The following is a 20,814-nucleotide window of genomic DNA, read 5'->3' as shown; positions in this document are numbered from 1 at the left end:
CTCTCTCTCTATCGCTTTTTCTCTCATTTTCTTACGTATCTGTATATTTATATATCTATATATAACTTTCATGAAAGAGATGCGGATTGCGAAGATGTTTATTATATTTCTTTGACGTCAAAAGCAACGTCGAGGACGCGGTTTCGCATCTGTAAGTTCCGTAACCAACTCTCTATCTGCATTAACAATAAGCGATCGTAAAGGCTACTACGCAAACGGCAGCCATTTCTCGAACTTCCACTTTTCTCCTCCTCCTTTTCCTCCTACCTATCTACCTATCTACCTATCTATTCAACCTATGTACATACCTACTTGCTTTTATACACTTCTTCTCTTCCCTCCCCTATTTTACAATACTTCCCTCGCATTACTCTTCTTTCGTCTTCGTTTCAACAAAATGAGATTCGTCGAGATTTGATTTTATTTTCTTTCTATACTTACATACATATACCCTTATATTAGCTCTTTTTGTATCGTACTTTTCAATAGATATTAGAATGATATAAAATATTAAATTAGTTTAAATTCGTTGGAATTTTCGATGAGTTTATTTATATATGCACATGTACATTACTTACATGTGTATGTGAATATATATATTTATATATTTTTTTTTCTTTTTTCTGATATTTCGTAATTAATTTCTACAAATAAAATTATTAATATTTAGTAGAATAAATTTATTCCACTAAATTTATGATAAAAGAAATTAAGTAACAAAATCATTTGTAGGTAAAGTTGGATTAAAATAATTTCAAGTTAGAAATGAAATGATAAGAAATAAATAAAAATAAAGATGATTAAAATAATTAAGTAAATATTATAATAATAGAAAATGATTGGAATATGTAATGCAAGTAGATATACTAAATCAATGTAATAATGGATATATAAGATCAGATAAAATAGATCAACAGAGAGAGAGAGAGAGAGAGAGAGAGAGAGAAAGAGAAGGAATGATGGTAAGAGTGGGGGTTACCCAGGTTATCGAGCTTTTCTGTGCTTCCATAGTATAATCAGAAGAAGTAAATGCGTTAGAAAATTTACGAGTCATTCTGGCATGCTAGATGGCGACTGGGATGAATTTAAGCGGTTTGCGTCGTTTCCATTGGAAAACACGGCAAATCGAAACTTTCGAGTTACGAACACGAACAAATACACACATTCATACACAGACACACAAAAGTTTTTAACGTTTCCTTTTCCATTTTATTTAATAAATATCTCTATTCATTTATTTTATTTAACAAATATTTTTTCTAGTTTATATTTACAAATTGCAAAAAAGTCTGCAAATAAATTATAAAATTTCGAAAATGAATGCAAAACAAAGTAAAAAGGAATTGATAGAAAAAATAATTGTAGAGCAAAACAGAAAAAAATATATGAGAAATAAAAGATTAAGTTTTATGACCTCAAAAAAAAAGAGAGAGAAAAAGAAAGAAATATCAATAGTAATATAAAATAAAAATGTGGAAAATAAAAGCAGACCGATTCCTTAAATTATTAAGCTGATTTAACATTCCGGGAAACGAATTCATTAACAATCATTTTTAATATTAATAAAAACAAAATTGAGGAAGAGAGAGAGAGAGAGAGAGAGAGAGAGAGAGAGAGAGAGAGAGAGAGAGAGAGAGAGAGAGAGAGAATAAATGATTATTCTGATTTTTTCTGTAGAAAAAAAATTAAATCACAATTCCTAACAATAAATAAAAGGATAAAATTCATTTTTGTGAAATAGAAAAGATTTAATCAAATGATCTAAAATAAAAAAATAAAATAACAAAAGTTTATTTATAGAAGTTACTTGCATTATCACAGTTACAATAATCCAAAAGAAAAGATATATAAGTAATAAAATTATTTCTACATCAAATTAAATTAAATCATTTAAAATATTTCTTTTTGATAAATCTTTAAAAAAAAAAATGCAAGGAATACGTTGCAATTAGAAAAAGAAGGTAGTGAATAAATAAGTAAAAATAAAGCCATTTACAATAGTTTTTCTTTTGGTGAGCTATTTTTCATCTCTCAACGAAATCACTATTCTCCGTGAAAACAAAGCATGTGATAAGTTATTGTCACTCTCTCTCTCTCTCTCTCTCTCTCTCCCACTCTCTCTCCCACTCTCTCTCTCTTTCTTTCTCCTACCCTCTTTCTTTTTCTCATGCTCAGAAATCCCAAGTTCAACATCGCACAGGCCGATGCTTTTATCCTTACGTGCTCCTTCTTATTTCTTAGATCCTTCATTTCTTTTCTTTTCCTCTTTCATTTTTCTCCTCGTTCGTTTTATGTTTAAAAGTAGACGTAACATTGTTTATGCATGCACAGCCATCTTTATAATACAAAATCCATTTACTTTCTTATCTTTCACTTACTTTATATTCTTGACAATATTTATAATAGAAAAGAAGAATTTTCGCGTGAGATAGAGGGAGAAGGAGGGACGTATGAAAAAACGTTTTTAAATAAAAAAAAAAATAATTTCAAATAAACACTTCGATATACCTTATTATATTATTTTTCGTAAAACTTTCAAATACCGGATATATTATTTTATCATTATTATGAATATTTATATTATTTTTTCTTTTTCCTTATTTTTTAATCGTTAATTAGATATTATCTATAAACTTTCGAAGAATGTGTGTCATTATGTGATAAGAATACTTTTATTGTTTGTAATTGTTCAATTATTAATAATACCTAGATAAATTAATTAACAAGATATTTCAAATATTTGGGAAACAAACAATTTTATGGAAAAACCATCACGTAATATAATTCGAGTAAAGCGTACAGGGTTTCTATTCCTTTAGCTTGAACTATCGTTATGTGTATCACGCTGCTTCCCTATTTATAGTACGGTTAGTTAGTTAATTAGTTCGTTAATTGCTTGATATTTTCTAGGTCAGCTCGGGAATATGCCGACGGTGGCACGATTTAAGTTCAGTGTTTGCATTGTCAATTTATCGAGCTTCCGATTGGTAGATACGCTAACCTGCTTTAAATCATTTCTCAACTCAACTCAAATATATATATATATATATATATACACACACACACACACACACACACACATAGATATCTATGTATTTATGAATGTGATATATGAATGTATGTTAGCCTTAATATAAATCATCAAGTGCATCCAATGCATCGAATATTTTTAGTTATTGGTGTGTGTGTGTTGTGTGTTGTTTGTTGTGTATGTGTGTGTTTATATATATATATATATATATATATATATATATAGTTTATCGATTATTATTTATTCCCTGGATATGAAGCTTTCTTTTAAAATGCTTGCAAATTTTTAATCTCTTAAATCAATGATTATCGATATAAATATAACATCATATATATGTTAAATATTTTTTATTACAATACAAAATTACGAATGGCAATGATTATATTTATTTTTTAAGTAATATTTATTAAAACAAAAAATAATAAAATGTTTTAAAAATTGATTTATATTAATACTATAGATATATATGTGTATATATAAACGAAGTTATCCTTTTATCTAAAAGCATATATTTAGTCAACGCTAAGTTTCAATAGTTTTCTTGATTTCCGGTGAACATAGTCCCCTATCGAAATTACTTAGAATATCCAATGAAAACGTTCAAACGATTTGAAAATCCGTAGATAACAACGAGAGAGAAAGAGGGGCGGAGAGACATGCTCGAAACTCTGAATTGAGAGTATTTTTCCTTTCCAATTCGGAAGTAGGTATGTACGTTCGTACAAACGGATATGCTTACGCTCGATTTGCGTATCTTCTCGCGAAACGAGTTTCGAAAATCTACAAACTATATTACTTTTATACTTCCGTGAACATGGTTAATACATTGAAAGTATATTAAAAGTTTACGATATACCAAGTGTCCCATTTCTATATATCTATTTAATTACTTTTATAACATTTTTTACAATAGAAAAAGAATTTTATTTATTGCTTGAATTTTTTCTTAGAAGATATTTAGAATCTTGACTAAATAAATTCTAAAATCAATATTTTTTCTTTTTTTTTTCTTTTTTTCAAAAATGTTCATCAATCAAATTCTAAAATCAATAGAAGAGCTCGTCTTATTCTCATTTGAATAATTTTTTGTAATGTTGAAAGTTCTGTAAATAGAACACCCTGTATACATGATAAAAAAATCGAGTGAAAGAGGAAACTTTGAAACGTAAAATTGTCTCGACGAGTTTCTATACGACGATAAAGAAAAGCATACATATACATATACATATACATATACATAGATGAGTCAGTTAAAAGCTTTAATGAAAAAAGCGATTCTCTCATCGAGCGAACTCATGTGTGCTTTCCTTTTGTGTACGCGAAATGATTTTTGACGTACGAGTAAGCTCGTACGAAATCGTTTTTTTTTCATCCTGTATAACCATACGATTATTTTCGATAATTCGTAGTCGATTCTACCCACAGGAAAAATAAGTAGAAAATACAATGAGCGTATATATAATACAATCATACATACGTATATGTATATATTGTATTATATAGATGATTATGATTATTTTATCAAAGATAAAGATTTTAATGGATGATTTATGTTATATATAAAATTATTATATAATTGAATTTTTGATATTCAACTTTTCTTATAGATATTTGCAAGCAAAAATTCACATGAATGTTTATTGGCATTAAAATGCTATGATTTGTTAAATTTCTTTTTCTTATAATCTGCTTTAATTGTGAAAATTTACACGAAACAGAATAAATTTAAATAAACGATTTTTAAATTAAACGAAACAAATCAATTTTGTTTCGGTAAAAGTCATTGAAAAATTATACGAATTAATTTTTTTTTTTGTCAATTTTACAAAGTATGATAATTAGGAGATTCTAAGAAAAATTTGACAGAGAAAGAAAAAAAATTGGATGTCATATTCACATAAATTGCTTGTCACTATCTTCTATAGTGATCTCTTTCTTTTTCGTTTTTCGAAGCAATTAATTTCCAACGGAAACGATAGTACAAGACTAGTGATTCGTCAAGATCGTTTCTTACTGACGTTAATTAACCACCAACTCGGTGACATCTCAAAATAATAATGCTTACCTTGACAAAAACGTTATATCGACGTCGTTGGAAACGACGTTCGTAACAAAGAGTCTCTCTCTTTCTCGTGATACTAGCTTATTTATAACGTTCATAGTCATGAATTCTGTTGTATGATGGGGAACATGACTCAAAGTTATCTTCATTATTACATACTTGAAACTGTATATAAACTTAATATTTGAAATTAATATGATTCAATGTACGAATTGTTTATAATGAATGATATTGAAAAATGATGTCATTTACTTTGGAAAGTACATGGTTTTATTTGAAATGATAAACTCTTTATAAATACTGAATAATTTTTGATTAAATTCTATATAAATATTTCGCGAATGATAAATTTTTTTTATTTTTAAAGAATTAGATTACACAAGAACGAAAAAGTATCTCTTAATAAAATTGTAAAAATCGATCGGAAGTATAGCGACAAATTTGTCCAATCTAAGGATTAGGAGGAGACCACAGGATTAGACTATAAATCAATCGATGTAATTTACTAAACGAACGGTGGTAGAAACTATATACGTGGCGTGCAAAAATAGTGTGCAATTGAATTTTGCGATACCAATCGAAATAAAGAAATAAGAAATTGTAACAAAAATTGATCAAAAGAAATCCTAGTTATTTCATTAATCCATTAGGGTATAACACTTTAAAAAGTAGTAATAATATAAATCGATGTTTTTAATTAATGAGATAAAAATATTTTAAAATAATATAAACGAACGATATCATTAAATAACAAATTTATTTTAACGTTACGCTATCTATAGGCTTTTTATACAATTTTTTATATTTCCTGTGAATTTAGTTTTCACGTTTTAATAAAACTACAAATTTAAAAATGTAGATTTGCAAATTGAAAAGATCTTAAAAGTTTCATATTATTTACAAGTGACAAATTATAGTTTTAAAGACAGTGCACTTTTATATTAGTTCAAAAATTACAAACGCTTATTAGGATTTATACTTAAACTAATAATATTTTTCTTATAGATCTGATCTTTATAAAAACTTTGTTTATTTAATATTATTTCAAATTCATCGTTTTCGTAACACTTTGATACACTACATATAAATTTAATGAGAGATTGGAAGGACTTATTTTATCTGAAGAGTTTAATTAACCGAGACTCTCGGTCTATTCCGACATCAAAAGGCGATAGGAGAAGAAGCGTCGACAAGGAGATAGATAGATTAGAGAAAACGAAAGAGAAAGAGAGAAAGATAGAAGATGTAGTAGAGCGTTAAGGACAAATCGAATTGATTTCTCCGCTTAACTCGTTTGCATGCTCGGTAGCATTTTGGTTAAGCCTCGAGATACGTTTCGTTTCGCCTAAAGGACTATAACTGGAATGTAATCGATGTTCTTTGTCTCTTTCTATTTCTTTTTCTATCTTTTTTCATCTTTCTTTTTCTCTCGTTCATACAGTGTTTTATATATACTGATGGTACACATTCATTTACGAAAGTAATCTGAAATAGATAAAAGGACGTTTTTTTTTCGACGTGGTATTTCATTTTTTTATTTTTATATATTTGTTATTAATATTTTCTTTTGTTTGAAAAATAAAGAAGAATATATTTCTCGTATGAAAAATTAAACTTCACTTCTAATTTAATTATTATTTATAAATATTTTTTTTTATTTCGACATAACACTTCATTGTATAAATATAATTGAAAAATTTGAAAAATAAGAATTACTTAAAAAACAAAAAAATGTACCTCATCTTTATCTTTATACTCGTTATAAATATTTGTTATTTAATCCGACAATAAAAGAGAATATTATTATTATATGAATATTACTTTTCGAAATAGATAATTATTATTAATAATACTAAATTTTAATCTTAGAGGAAATCAATAATATATATATATATATATACATAATAATGGCTCTTCAGTATGATTTTTACAATAATTTCAGAATAACTGTTTCAACATTTTCTAGAATGATTTATTCGTAGGAAGAAACGTTTCGAAGAGAGAATCGAATTGATTCGAAGGATAACGCTGAAATCCTTTCTCCCTCTCTTTATATTTCTCTTTCTATCCTTTTTGTTCAGAAAGGGTCAGTATTATTCCTCTCGGTGGTTCTCGCAGTACCGCCGAGGGAGGCATTTTATTCGTCGTTGAAATAACACCTTTCCAGCCGAGATACGCGCGACTTAATCGTAAAAAGTATTTTACGATCGCGTTTACTTCTTGCAGGCTCTCTATTCTTCGACATTCGAATCCAATTCTTTTCATTTCTTTTTTTCATCCTGATTTCAATCGGAAGTGGTGGTACGATCTTTTATTTTTTATTTTTTTTTTAAATATCACTCTATTTGAAAAATCCAATTTATTCGTATGTTGAATACATCATATTATTTTATATTTCGTAATATAAAAATAGCTTAAGATTTCATTTTAAGATAAAAAATATATACGTAAAATACTTTCAACATGTTTCTATATATTCGTTAAAGTATATTTTTTAATATGTATATTATTTTCTTGAAAAAAAAAAAAGAAACAAATCATAGATGTATTATTGTCTTTAGTTTAGAACTAAATGTATGAATGAAATAATTTTAAAAAATATTGAAAATAAATACTGTCGCAGTCGACATTGGAATGGATAAAAAAAAGAAAGAAAAAATAAATATGAACTTTCTTAAAAAGAAAATTGTTTTAGTTTTAATTATTATAAATCTTCACACGTATAAAACGTATACTTAAACGATGTATAATTAATTTGTATAGAAATAAGAAAAATTACCATACTAACTACAAAAGATTTTATTTCATATTTCTCATTTATATGTATGTATTCTTCTATATATATACACACACACATACACATATATAGCTTCGTTATTATTCGTCCCAATGGATTTTCTCTATTTCAATAAAATAAAATTCATTTCTTTTCTTTCTCGTTCCTGTGAAAATCAAGGATAGCAATTGCAAACGATTTTGATCGTCTTGGAGAACCATTTCCAAATGATTTCTTCGACTACGTTTCCTCCTCTCATATTTAATTTTTTTTCTCCCTTTTTTTTCCTTTTTTTTTCTTACTCCACTCAATATTCGTTCGTCGGTGACAAATTCACTTCCTATCTCTTTCTATCTTTATCTCCTTTATTTTTGTCCTATTCCTCGCGTGCTCCTCTCGTTCGTCTCGAATAAACCACGAACTAGCGGATATTGCTTTAGTTACCATACCATTCGAAGCTCGATGGCACTTCAGAATGAGGAGAAAGAGAAAAAGCGAAAAGAAGAGAGAGAGAGAGAGAAAGAGAAAGAGAAAGAGAAAGCTATCCCAACGATTTGCTTTATTTACCAAAGAAAAGAGACGTAGGAGTACATACAAAAGATTCGATAGAAAATGAGAACTTTGTAAAGAAATCGAAAGAAGCTTGATCGAATGATCAATGAACGATTTAACGATCAAGAAAATAAAACAAAAAATGTGATTTTAATCTGTTGAAATGTTTACAATTTTTATTAATATACAGACGATGAAAAGAAATCGAAGTAAAATCTCTATCGAATGATTTATAAAAATAAATATATAAGTAAACGAGACATGAAAATCTCGTGAAATGTTACTTAAATCTTTCTCAACGTTCGTGATGTCATTGATCGTTGAATATCGTCTCTTAAAGAGAACCCTCAAAGCGAAAAATTCGAATTCACCTGATTTCACGATTAGTTTGGTTTTATGAAAGCTTTTAAAGTTCGAAGACGTCGGACTTCATAGAAATTCGTTCGATTGGTTCAATTATCCAAACCATCCGTAAATGTTTCACGATCGTTCGACATCGAGTTAAAGTTATTTTTGAAAGGATCAAGAAAAGAAGATGAAAAAGAAATAAATAAGGATACAGTTGCTTTATTTATATATACACACGCACACACATATATATATGTGTAACTATTTTTATTATATATCATGAATACGAACATATTTTTTAATTACATTGATCCCTATAATAAAAATTATATTATTAATTTCTTAAATAGAGTACATCGTTCTTGTTTAATTATGTTACCACTTTTGTGAAGAAAATTTAACAATATTATTTGAAATAATAATTCGTGTATTATCATGCTTCGCATTTTCGATGCAGAAAAGTATATACTACGTAGTTAAAATTTAATTATATTCGTTTGTATTTTAAGAGGGAGAAAGGAAGAGAGAGAGAGAGAGAGAGAGAGAGAGAGAGAGAGAGAGAGAGAGAGAGAGAAAGAAAGAAAAACAAACAGCAAAGAAAGAAAGGACGTAACGATACTATTTACATCCTTAGTTTCGTTCCTTTTTTGTTTATGTTTTCATTCGGTCTCTGTTCGGTTTGTTATTTTTCAAGAACGTATATGCGTCATTCGTGTTGGAAAGTCCTCAGTCCTAATACGAACGTCGGTTTATAAAGTACTCCGTAAATATGAGAGACGTAGTTTCTTATTTGCGTAATAATTATTGTACATTAAGAAGGAATAATTTTAGAAAGCTGATCATAGAAGTAACAAAGTCCAGGTATATTTTCTCGTATATTACTTTATTTCACTTTATATTTAGTTTTATATTTCGTTCGTTTACTATTACTTAAATTAACAATTTTAATGAATTTCATTTTCAAAAGGGAACTCATTTAATACGTTTAATAATTATTTCTACGATTTATCGTATAGGCATATGTTTCATTTGCGGACATTTTCGTATCTGTAATTATTTAAACTAACAATTACAACAATTTTTAATAATCGAATCGTATATTTGAAAGACAAAGAAAAGAACGCTTGTTTAGAATTCGTTCGATATTTCTTTTCTGGCTCAATCTACGTATATATATATATATAATATATATATATATATATATATATATATATGTGTGTGTGTGTATATATATATAAGTATATTCGACTTACACATACTTTTGTTTCTATATTTATTTAAGCGAACGATTTTAAGACGTATTTAAAAGAAAAATAGAATTTATTCAGGTTCAGTTTGTTCGATAACAATTTTTTTTAACTCGTCGTTAATGTTTACATGCGTATGTGCGTGCGTGTGTATGTGTATATATAGTGAACAAATATATCGATTTTCGACGTACTTTAGAGAAGTTAACCATCGAGCATGAGTTATCCTGAACTTTCGATCACCATTTGGGATTTGAGAAGAGATTTTCGAGATTTTCTTCACCAGAAATCTCTCTCTTTTTATTCCCATGAGATCTACTAAGAAAGTCATCATTTTTGCTTGACAGAGTAAGAGAGAGGAACGAAGATCCCGCAGACTTCAGAAGATCGTTGAAGGAATGCTGCCAAAGACGATGAGTCCTAAAGAACGTTCCTCTGAGAAGGATTTGTTGTTGCAATTTTGCTTGTCACTCAATAAGGTTAGTATCAATATATTAGATGGTTCTTCCGAATTTTACAATTTTAATTATTTTTTATTATATCTTTTCACAATACACGATTGCGTTTAATGGATAAAATAAAATGTTTATTTGTATAATATGTATATGCGTTTAACACAATTTATACAAATTCATAAATATATTTCAAAATAAAGTAAAATATATATTTAATAAGAGAGGATATACATATGTATTCAATGATATAAGTATATATCAAATTGATAGACATACACACACACACACACACACATCAAGAATAAAATTAAATACATTATATATTTAGGAATATATACATGTATCTAACAATATATAGAAATCTTATCGATCTTTATTTCATATTTTTTTCAATTTCAATCTAGATTTATCCGAAGCACAAGGATCTGTACAATTGGGTGGACGTCGATCAAAGAGTTTACGTTCCTTTCAACATGACTTATCTTCAAGAAAGCTTTGGTTATGTGAGTATAGAGATTGATACGTTTCAACTAGAAATAATTTTATTTTTTTTCATTCTTTATTTATTTATTTTTTTAAAATTATTTTTTAGCAAATTTACTTAAACGTATTCGAATCCGAATGATTCAATTTCATATGACTTATTTTGGATATAATTTATATTAATACGATTTATTTTAATACGATTTATTTTTATTACGATTTCTCTTTTATACGTACATATATATATAAGTGATATAATTTTGGAATAAAAATGATAAATTTGATATGATTTGCCGATCCTCGGTTAGATAAGGTGGGGGACGCTGTTGAATGCCACGTTAGGCGCTGCCACTGCCGATTTATTCAATCGCAACAAAACGCTGGATCGTGATCGACGATTTAACACAGACGATCAGATGATCTACGTTTACGTCACTGCACCTCGTTATTTCCGTAGCCTTGGAAAATTACTCAACAGATTTTCGAGACGGTGAGCATATATATAACTCAATTTATTAATTTTAAATTAGACTTTTTTTTTATCAATAAATTTAAAGTCGACACGTATAGATACATATGAATTAATTTCATGAATGAATATATATGTATATATTGTTATTATTATTATTATTTAGTATACATATATAAGTATACAATTTACAATAATAATAATAACAATAATAAGAATACTTCGATTATTTAATTTTCAAAATTTACGTTTCGCAAATATAATAAATATCAATATATCACATTGTTCATTTTCATACATATTTTATTTAGAGAGATAACTTATGCAACTTAGTTTTTGAGAATGATTTAACAGAGGTTTTTATAACAGCAGGATCAAAATAAAACAATAAATTTATGAAGAAATTTTGCAAAAATGATTTTAATACAAAGTTGATTGATTTAAAAAGTGATAGTTGATTAGATAACGATTAATTAATATGATATCATCAATTTCCGAAAATATTCCGGAATATTCAGGACGATGCTGGATCGATCTTTGTTAGGAATTATGCAAAATAACATACTATATAGCGTGATAATGAGAAATAATAACAAGCGAAATTGAATGCCCTTGATTATACTTGTCGAAAATCTCCCCTAGCATATAGCCAAAAAACTTTTCACGTAATATACCGTAGCCAATAGAGAGTAATAGGTTAAATTATTCATTCTATGATCGTTTCGACCATCAAAGTTTCGTAAAGTTTCATATACTGGATTCTAAATGTACATAGGTAATATGTAAGTACATATATGTATGTATATCGAGTAGTTCATAATTGTGCAACTATAACTCATATCTTTATTTCCGTTTTGAAAACAGACTATAAAACAACAAAGTTTTCTTGGATCAAAGTCGTAAATATACACGGTGTCCCATCTAATTCCTAACAATGTTTAATTATATGATTAAATATTTAAGAAAAGATGTATATATATATATGTATATATATATATATATATATATATATATATATATATAATTAAATTTCTTTTCTTAAATATTTCTAATTTAATTAAAAAGAGATAAGATACGAAGAAAATGAATTTCAACAACTTTCAAAGAAACGAAACGAATGGTTCGTTCGATAAAGAAACGCCTGAATGGATTTCCTCGGGAAATCACTAATATATCGGGATTTCTTCGGATTACCGTTTCCCTTACGATGCTTGTGTACGATCCATGCCACGTTGAAAGCTAATTTATGGTGTGAATCGTACAAGAAGCACGTCCGAACCCTCTTGCAAAATCTTTTTTCAACTATTCAGACGAATCGGATTTTCTTTTATTCTTCCGCAACATTAAATTCCTTAATGCATTCGATATTAAATTCGAACCACCGAAGTGAGATTAATCGTATAGCCATGTTCGTTTTATATAAATATATATGTACTGTTATATATCTATACATGTATGCGTACAATGGATTAGATAGAACGAATTAAATTATTTTTATTTTTTTATTTGCAAACGTAATTACATTTTGTTTCATTAAGAATATAGAATAAAAAAAAAAGAATTTATTTTTGAATTTATCTTCGTTCTATCTGCATTTAAATTATTTAATATATTATCCTTTTATATCTTTTATATTATTTTAAATAGATCGAACTTTATATAAATTATTTTTAAAAAATCCAATTTTCTTTTAATTCTTTATGAATGGGATATGAAGATAAATTAAATATTAAAATATTTTTAATAATTAAGCTTTCCTTTGTAACTTACATACAAATGCGTTCATTGAAAGAAACTAAGGTGAATTTTATTAATGAAAAAATACATTTGACATGATCATAATTATTACATAAAAATAAGATAATGATCTTATCTCTTGGTTAAATTTTACGACATCACGCATGGTAATTAGTTTCTTAATCTCATACGATAGGAAGATAAATTGTCTCCACCTTCATCTGATGTTTAATTTACCTTCTGCTCGCGACAGGAAGACAAGATCAGTGTAGCGCGAAAGCCACTGGGAATTTTGTGGTTAAACGATTAATTAACTATGGGGAAGAAGTTTGCTAAGGCTTCGTAAGGTCGAATAATCATTCTCATACTTCTTTTCCAAACGAAAATATATTACTAACTATTGATAAAGTATGTTTCGTTTTTTGTTTTCTTTTCTTTATCTAAAATGTTTAAATCGATCGATTAAAAGTACGAAAATATATCTCGATTTTATCGCCGATGTTTTACGATGGTCCATAATTTCATAAAATTTTAAATAACGTTCTACGAAAATTTACATTTTTTTTTTAATAAAAAAAAAAAAAAAATCAAAATGACATCAGATTAGATACATCAATTTTAAAATAATGTCTCGTTACGATACTTTATTTTATAAACTTTATTTTCTTTTAGAAATTTTTAGATATAAAAAAAATATATTAATTCAGTAAAAAGATCATGGAAATATTACGTCAATTCAAATTATTGCACGTATGTTACGTTCTGCGTTTATTATGATGATAAACATTGATATATTTTAATTCCAGTTATATGTATTTATGGGTTAATCATTGTGACGACAATAAAAATATTAAAATCCTTATTATTAGAGATGTTGTGTATAATCGTTCTATAGTACAGTTCGATTATTTGCGAATTGAACGTATACTGTTTGCTTTAACAATGCGATTGAAAAAATGCAAAAGGGAATGCATTATACAATATTGACAATATACTTATACATATATGTATAATAAAATAAAGCACAATTGTGCTTATTGGTACTAATTTAATTTCACGATATTCTCCTTCGTTAGCCTCGTTTCATGGAAAAAAAAAAATAAATAAAAGAAGAAAAAAGGAAAGAAAGAAAGAAAGAAAAACGAGAATGAGAGGTGCCGTTATTGAATACATATTGGTGGTAGAAAAGTAGAAAAATTGTGAGAGAGAAAAAGAAAGAAAGAAAGAAAGAAAGACAGAGAGAAGGAGAGAAAAAATAAGAATAATTGATTGCAAATTTTTCTCTCCTTTTTGTACCATTTGCATAGATTGTTTCAGAGATTTCAAAAGAAAATAATTAAAGGTCTTCGTGCAATGCATTTTTCTTGAATCCTTGAATGTCTATATACCTATATTGCTTAGAAAAAAATGTATAGAATTATTGGTATTTGTTTGCATTCATTATGCAATAATCGATATTCAAGATTCTTATTAATTTGCAAACAAATCAATCATTATTATATTTTTAATCATATATCGATAATTATTGTATAAAAATTTTTTAAAATTCTATGAGGATTTATACATGTTGCTAGGTTTATATATGATTTCAAATAGTATTCTAATCTAATTGATTAGATATTACTTAATAATTTAATAAGTATTGTGTTTCGAAATAATTGTAAATTTTCTTTATCAAAATAATTCCAAAATGTTTACTCTCTAATCTACCATTACATAGACACACACAATATCTAAATAGTATCTATTTTATCGTACTTTTACAAAGTTAAAAAAATAATAAAAAGAAAAATGTTGGAAGAATTTAAAAAAAGTTTTATTTCCTTGAATTTTTCCATGGAATATTTTAGGGAATATCAAAGATTTATGACTGGGAAGTTGAAGAAAGGAAAAATTTTTGAAGAAAAAGAAAAAGAGAAAGGAAAAAGTAGGAAAACGTCTTTCACGATTATGTCTTAAAAACCAGATTACGTTCTCTCGATCAAAGCGTTGAATAAAAATTCTACTGGAAATTTCGTTCTTTCTCACGAAATAACTCAAGGAGCTATCGAAAGCTTTGGCCGAAAGCGAACCGAAGCGAAAATAATCGTCGACGCGTGCCAATGCCTTCTTCTTTTGATCGGAATCTGGAAATTCTTTGAAACTCGTATTGAATGAAAAAGAAAAGACGTGAACGTGAAGAAAAATTTGACAAAATAAATACTCCGTATTTCTTAATAAATAAAAATAGATATGAATATAAATAAAAATAAGTAAATAAATAAAATGGAATTATTTCATGTTCATAAAATGATCAGTACATCGATACATTCAATTATCTTGTTATAAATAAACGATTAATATTTTAAATGATTTAAAAAATATATTTGAAATTATAATATAAATAATTTTTCGTTGTTTGCTATTTATTAGGATTATCTTGGCTATGTCTTTTTATTTCTTTTTGATAAAAATTTTATCATTTTATATATCAATTAGGAATAATAAATATATAATTTTACATAAATTTCGTTTGAATAAACAAGATTTTGTGATCAATCAGTAAACAATTCAAAACAATTCTAAACGAGATAAAATAAGAAATAATCGGGAAATCAAATTTGTACAGATTTTTATTACTTAAGTTAACAAATAAGAATCAAATGTTAGCGAATACGTTTGAGTAGAAATAATAATGTTGTTCTCTAGCAGTCGAGGATCATTTTCTACGGCTAAAGAGACATATACAATGCACATAGTGTCGACATTTAGGAACGCGAGCCAAACGTAACTGCTTATACGATAATCACTCGACTATGCATTCCACAAAGTGTGTATATATATGCTAACAAGGTCAACATTGTTGCAAAATGTCACATTCTAACTCTCTCCATCTCATTGTCTTTCTCTCTTTCTCTCTCTCTCTCTCTCTTCTTTCTCAAATTATATAGCTATTATATATCTATATATAATCTTAATCTCTTTTTACAATTGTAAATATTAATATTATCTAACTTTCTATTAATCTGAAGTAATTAATTAATATATAATAGCATATGAGAGACATATTGAAACTATTTTTGTAATTCTTTAAAAATCAATAATATTACTTTGTTATAAATGTATAATATATATAATAATTATTATAAATATATAAATATAATATATATATATAAGTTTGAATAAAACAATTCATTAAAATTTAAGTATTATTAAAGAATTAAAATGGTTTCTTTTTTTCAATCTGTGCAAGACACATTGGTCTATAGAGATCAAACGTATCACGTGACTAACTTTCTCCTACAAACACGTTGTATGTATTCGCAAGAATTATGCCGCAGTAAAGGGAAAAATCGATGGTACTAATTCATTCGCGCTTTCCTGACCAGCTGTGCACTACTGCGACGTCGAAGTTATTATCCCCTTTCGATGAAATATCGTCACTGACAATGTTACACGCCTCTAATGCCTAATGAAGATTATAGATGCACAGAGCTCATTTTCTTCTCAAATTATTGATCATGATTTTGCTGCTATAAACTCTCTTTACTTTTATAAACACGTTGCATATTTGTCAATGATAGTAAAAATAAAATAATTTCATCAATGAAAAATTATTTTATAATCATTCATTACGTGATTTGTTTACTTTTTCTTTTGAATTATTAATCACATAAATACTTATTTAATACAAAAAATAATTATACATTATTGCATTGATTTAGAAAAAAATCTTAAACTCCATAGGATGAATCAGATATTAAGTTACAAGTTGATATTTCATTTTTCAATACAAAAAGATTATTGCAATTTAAAACAGAAATATTTATGGTCAATTTGTTTATAATTATTCGATTAACTATTTCTCGATATTTTACATAGAATAAATATTGACTTTATAATATTTAAGATTTCTAATCACTGTGACATTAATTTATTTTTATTTTAAAGGATTATATACAATGGATTGTTGCTGCTTTACGCTGCTGATACTTTGCACGATATCGTAAATGTGACTGCCAGTAAGGATTGGGACAATTCCTGTTATAAATTAACGAAGAATATTTTTGGAGAGATTGTTGGTGCTCTATATGTTCAGCAATACAGTTCAGAATATTTGGAGACCTTAGGGAATAGAGTAAGATCGTTTATTCGATTTCTATTATATTTTCATTCTCTTCTCAATCTTAATTAGAACTAATGCAGAATTTCAAGTGCTATTTCTGTCGAATATAAACTCGATTACGTTATACCGGATGTGAGCCTTTAAAACGAGTATTATATGCATTAGAATATACGTATATTAAGTTAATTTAATTACTACAATTTTAAATTAACTTTATCTAATTCTAATAATTTTGGATCTAATCTTAATTTCAACTTTCATTGTCCTTGCTTTAATTTATATACAAAAATATTCTAAACATTTTATCTCCGATTGCCTAATATTTCTAATTAAACAATATAATTTATTTAAAGTAAAAACAAATTAATTATTTAAGATAATTCGAATTGAACTCTTTAATAATTCTTTTTTGAGAAAAATTACTTCTAATATTTAATTGAATATATTTAACTTTTGCTCCACATAATTTCTAATTCTATTATTGAAAACGAAAAAGAAACAGAAGGTCATAAAAATATTATCAATTGCATTTTTAAAGCTTAAAATTGTGATTGTCCTTATTTCTTAACCATTATCAATGATTAGAATGTATTTCATGGATTCAAATTTTTTTCATGGATTCGATAGGTTGGTGGATTATTCGAAAGAGTTAAGGAAACTGTCGCAGAACGAATTTTAGTAAAATCTTGGCTCGATGAAGAAACGAGAACGCAAGCATTACTTAAACTTAGAACGTTGCAAGGAAGATTTCACGTGTGGCCTGGTTTTAACAACGACACATTATTGGCTCGTGATATGGCTGAGGTAAGGATCACGTTATTTTTAAAGGATTATTTTTATTTCACGTTCGAATAGCATTTAATTACTTTTTCTTTTCCCTTTTATTTTTCTTTTTTTTTTTTTTTACTTTAGGTTGTGATCGATCCTGACAACTTTTTCTTTACGGTACTACGAAGATTCAGACAAATTCGTACCGTTGATGAAAAAGTTTTACGAAGAAATGTCACTGAAAAGTAAGAAAGTTTTTATTTATTAATAATTCATTTATATCTCTATGTTCTGTTAATCGAGTTTTCGTTTATGTGCTGAAACCTAAGCTCTAAACATATGTAATTGATATGGTAGATACTTCACACAATACACACACACACACACACACACACACAAAACTTTAAAGGGATTTTCCTTTTTTATATTTTACACTTAGGTATAAAATTAGATGTCTGAAATAAAAAAAAGAAAATGATATCAAATTTTCACAGACGTCGTCATCCCTATACAGTGAATGCTTATTACGAATCGTCAACGAATACGATTGGTAAGTCGTTAAAAAATTAAATACTACAAAGAGGAGAATTTACTATACAAATTTCGATTTCTTTATGTTCATTCAAATATTTTATGTCTAAATAAACAACGAAAAATTTAAATAATTATGTTATCTAAATTGTAATTCAATGATATAGTATTTAATTGACTAATAACTAATGGTAACATTTTCAATAAAAAAATATACATATTTTTATATATAAAATATTAAAAACTCTTATCACAATGCAAAAAAAAAAGAAAAACGATCTATTATAAAATATTGATTTTATTTTGTTTATTCAAGGAATACCTTTGGCTATGATGACTTCTTGGGCATGGTCTTGGGATGGTGGCCCAGCTTATGCTGCTCACGCAACTCTTGGATCAGTAATCGCCCATGAAATACTTCATGCTTTCGATCTCCATCGTCGTCGCTTGCCTCTCGATCCTGATCTAAACGTCGATCAATGGTTATGGATCACTACAGAATCTTGGAAACGACTCGAAGCTAGGATCGAGTGTGTCGCTAAGCTTTATGCTAGAAGTTTTTGGCGCAAAGTTCAGTTTTATGGAAACGACGTTGCTGTTCAGGTATCGGTGTTTTATATTTTTGTTTATTTTATGTAAAATAGGAAACTGTATATAGGTATATTAACTTATTATGCTAAAATTATCTTCTAATATGAATATAATATTATACAGAATATATTGCATTAAAAATTTGACATTTTCTTATTTTTAGTAATATAATTTAATAAATTATGTTAATAAATAAATAATGGTAAAATTGTATAAACGATTTTTTAAGATATAAGAAGTTAATATCGTATACAATCATAAAATAGAATTATTATTTATATTACACAATATATATATATATATATATATAAAATGTTATTAGTTATTAATATTTAATAGATATATACATATATTATCGTTTATGTACTTTCACATTAACTTTCACACAAATGAAAATAGAACAATGTTTGTTTTCTTTAGTTTGATTGGAATGTAACAAGGAATGAAAATGTTGCTGATATTGGGGCCTTGCAAATATCTCATAAAACTTGGCATTCATTAACCAATGGAAAGGATCGAAGTCTACCTGGATTGGAAGGACTTCGACCTAGTCAACTTTTTTTCATAAGCGCCGCCCAGGTTCGTTGATAAATAATAATTAAAAATTAAAAACTTGAAACTTACATGAATCCTATTTTTACAGACATATTGTTCTAACATGACTGCCGAGGCCTATATCCTCTCTGTTGAACTCGATTATCATACTCCTCAACCTGAAAGGTACTTTTTCTATTTTTTTTCTTTCCTTTTTTTAATTATTTTTTTTGTTATTTTACTTTATTTCTTTTTTTTTTTATGTAGCATTGACCAGTAAGTAACATTCAGATTTATTAGTAAAATATATTGAATATAGTGTTTGTTATTTAAATATAAAATATTACAAATTTCAATCGGATAACTTATTGTCCGATCCAAATATTAATTAAAGAAATGTATTATCATATAATTTTTATTCAGACACAATAGAAAAGTTAGTTTACAAAAAAGAAAAAAGTAACTCGTTAAATACCTGATTGTTAATGAATAACTCTTATTTTCAGGGTCAATGGTATAATGATGAACTCACAAGCATTCGCGGAAGCATTTCGTTGTCCGATTGGAGCTAAAATGAATCCTGTGAGTAAATGCACTACTTGGTGACAATCGGGCATAAAAAACGGTCGGACGCCATGATAATTATGAGATTATGTCAGCGGTATGGACTCGGCTCAATAAAGCGCGCCTTTTTTCAAAAGACCCACATCGTTTGGTATAATAATTTAAAAAAAAAAAAAAAAAAAAAAAAAAAAAAAAAACAGAGAAAAGGAAAGGAAAAAGAAAAGAAACGAAACACAAGAAAAAAACAAAAGCTTTTGAGGAGAGAAGCTTTCTTGGCAAAAAGTAGTTCGTCTTTTTTTTTCTTTATACTTTTGAGAATCGTCAAATTGTTCCTTCGTTGAAATCCATCGATTCAAGGTGAGTATTGTTTCTATTATAATATTACACATTAATTGGCAAAAGAGATAATAATGATGATGCTTTTTAATTATTATTAATCAATTTCGAATAGCACACGTATATCGTCATTTTGTTTGCTGCAACTTCAGATATTTTTTTGTTTTCAAATTTCCCGCAAAAATTTGTCTTTCACATACAGTAATATGTATATCATTCAAACGT

At 27.0% G+C, this 20,814-nt stretch overlaps 1 protein-coding gene across 1 annotated transcript in view; it reads left to right on the top strand.

The window, feature by feature from the left end:
* Window positions 1–20,814, top strand: part of LOC122633059 (neprilysin-like) — a 77,756-nt gene that overhangs the window by 54,572 nt on the left and 2,370 nt on the right. Inside the window, exons 7-17 of the mRNA XM_043820548.1 lie at window positions 10,364–10,495; window positions 10,876–10,974; window positions 11,263–11,444; window positions 17,091–17,277; window positions 17,893–18,069; window positions 18,178–18,278; window positions 18,528–18,583; window positions 18,881–19,167; window positions 19,576–19,734; window positions 19,799–19,875; window positions 20,196–20,610. Of these exons, the coding sequence (XP_043676483.1) occupies window positions 10,364–10,495; window positions 10,876–10,974; window positions 11,263–11,444; window positions 17,091–17,277; window positions 17,893–18,069; window positions 18,178–18,278; window positions 18,528–18,583; window positions 18,881–19,167; window positions 19,576–19,734; window positions 19,799–19,875; window positions 20,196–20,295 (1,557 nt within the window). The 3' untranslated portion in view covers window positions 20,296–20,610. The remainder of the gene's footprint in view (window positions 1–10,363; window positions 10,496–10,875; window positions 10,975–11,262; window positions 11,445–17,090; window positions 17,278–17,892; window positions 18,070–18,177; window positions 18,279–18,527; window positions 18,584–18,880; window positions 19,168–19,575; window positions 19,735–19,798; window positions 19,876–20,195; window positions 20,611–20,814) is intronic.

This window comes from Vespula pensylvanica, chromosome 11, assembly GCF_014466175.1.
Source record: "Vespula pensylvanica isolate Volc-1 chromosome 11, ASM1446617v1, whole genome shotgun sequence".
NCBI classification, from domain to species: Eukaryota; Metazoa; Arthropoda; class Insecta; order Hymenoptera; family Vespidae; genus Vespula; species Vespula pensylvanica.
Note: the sequence above shows the minus strand (reverse complement) of the source record. Positions and strands in the feature narration are given on the sequence as shown.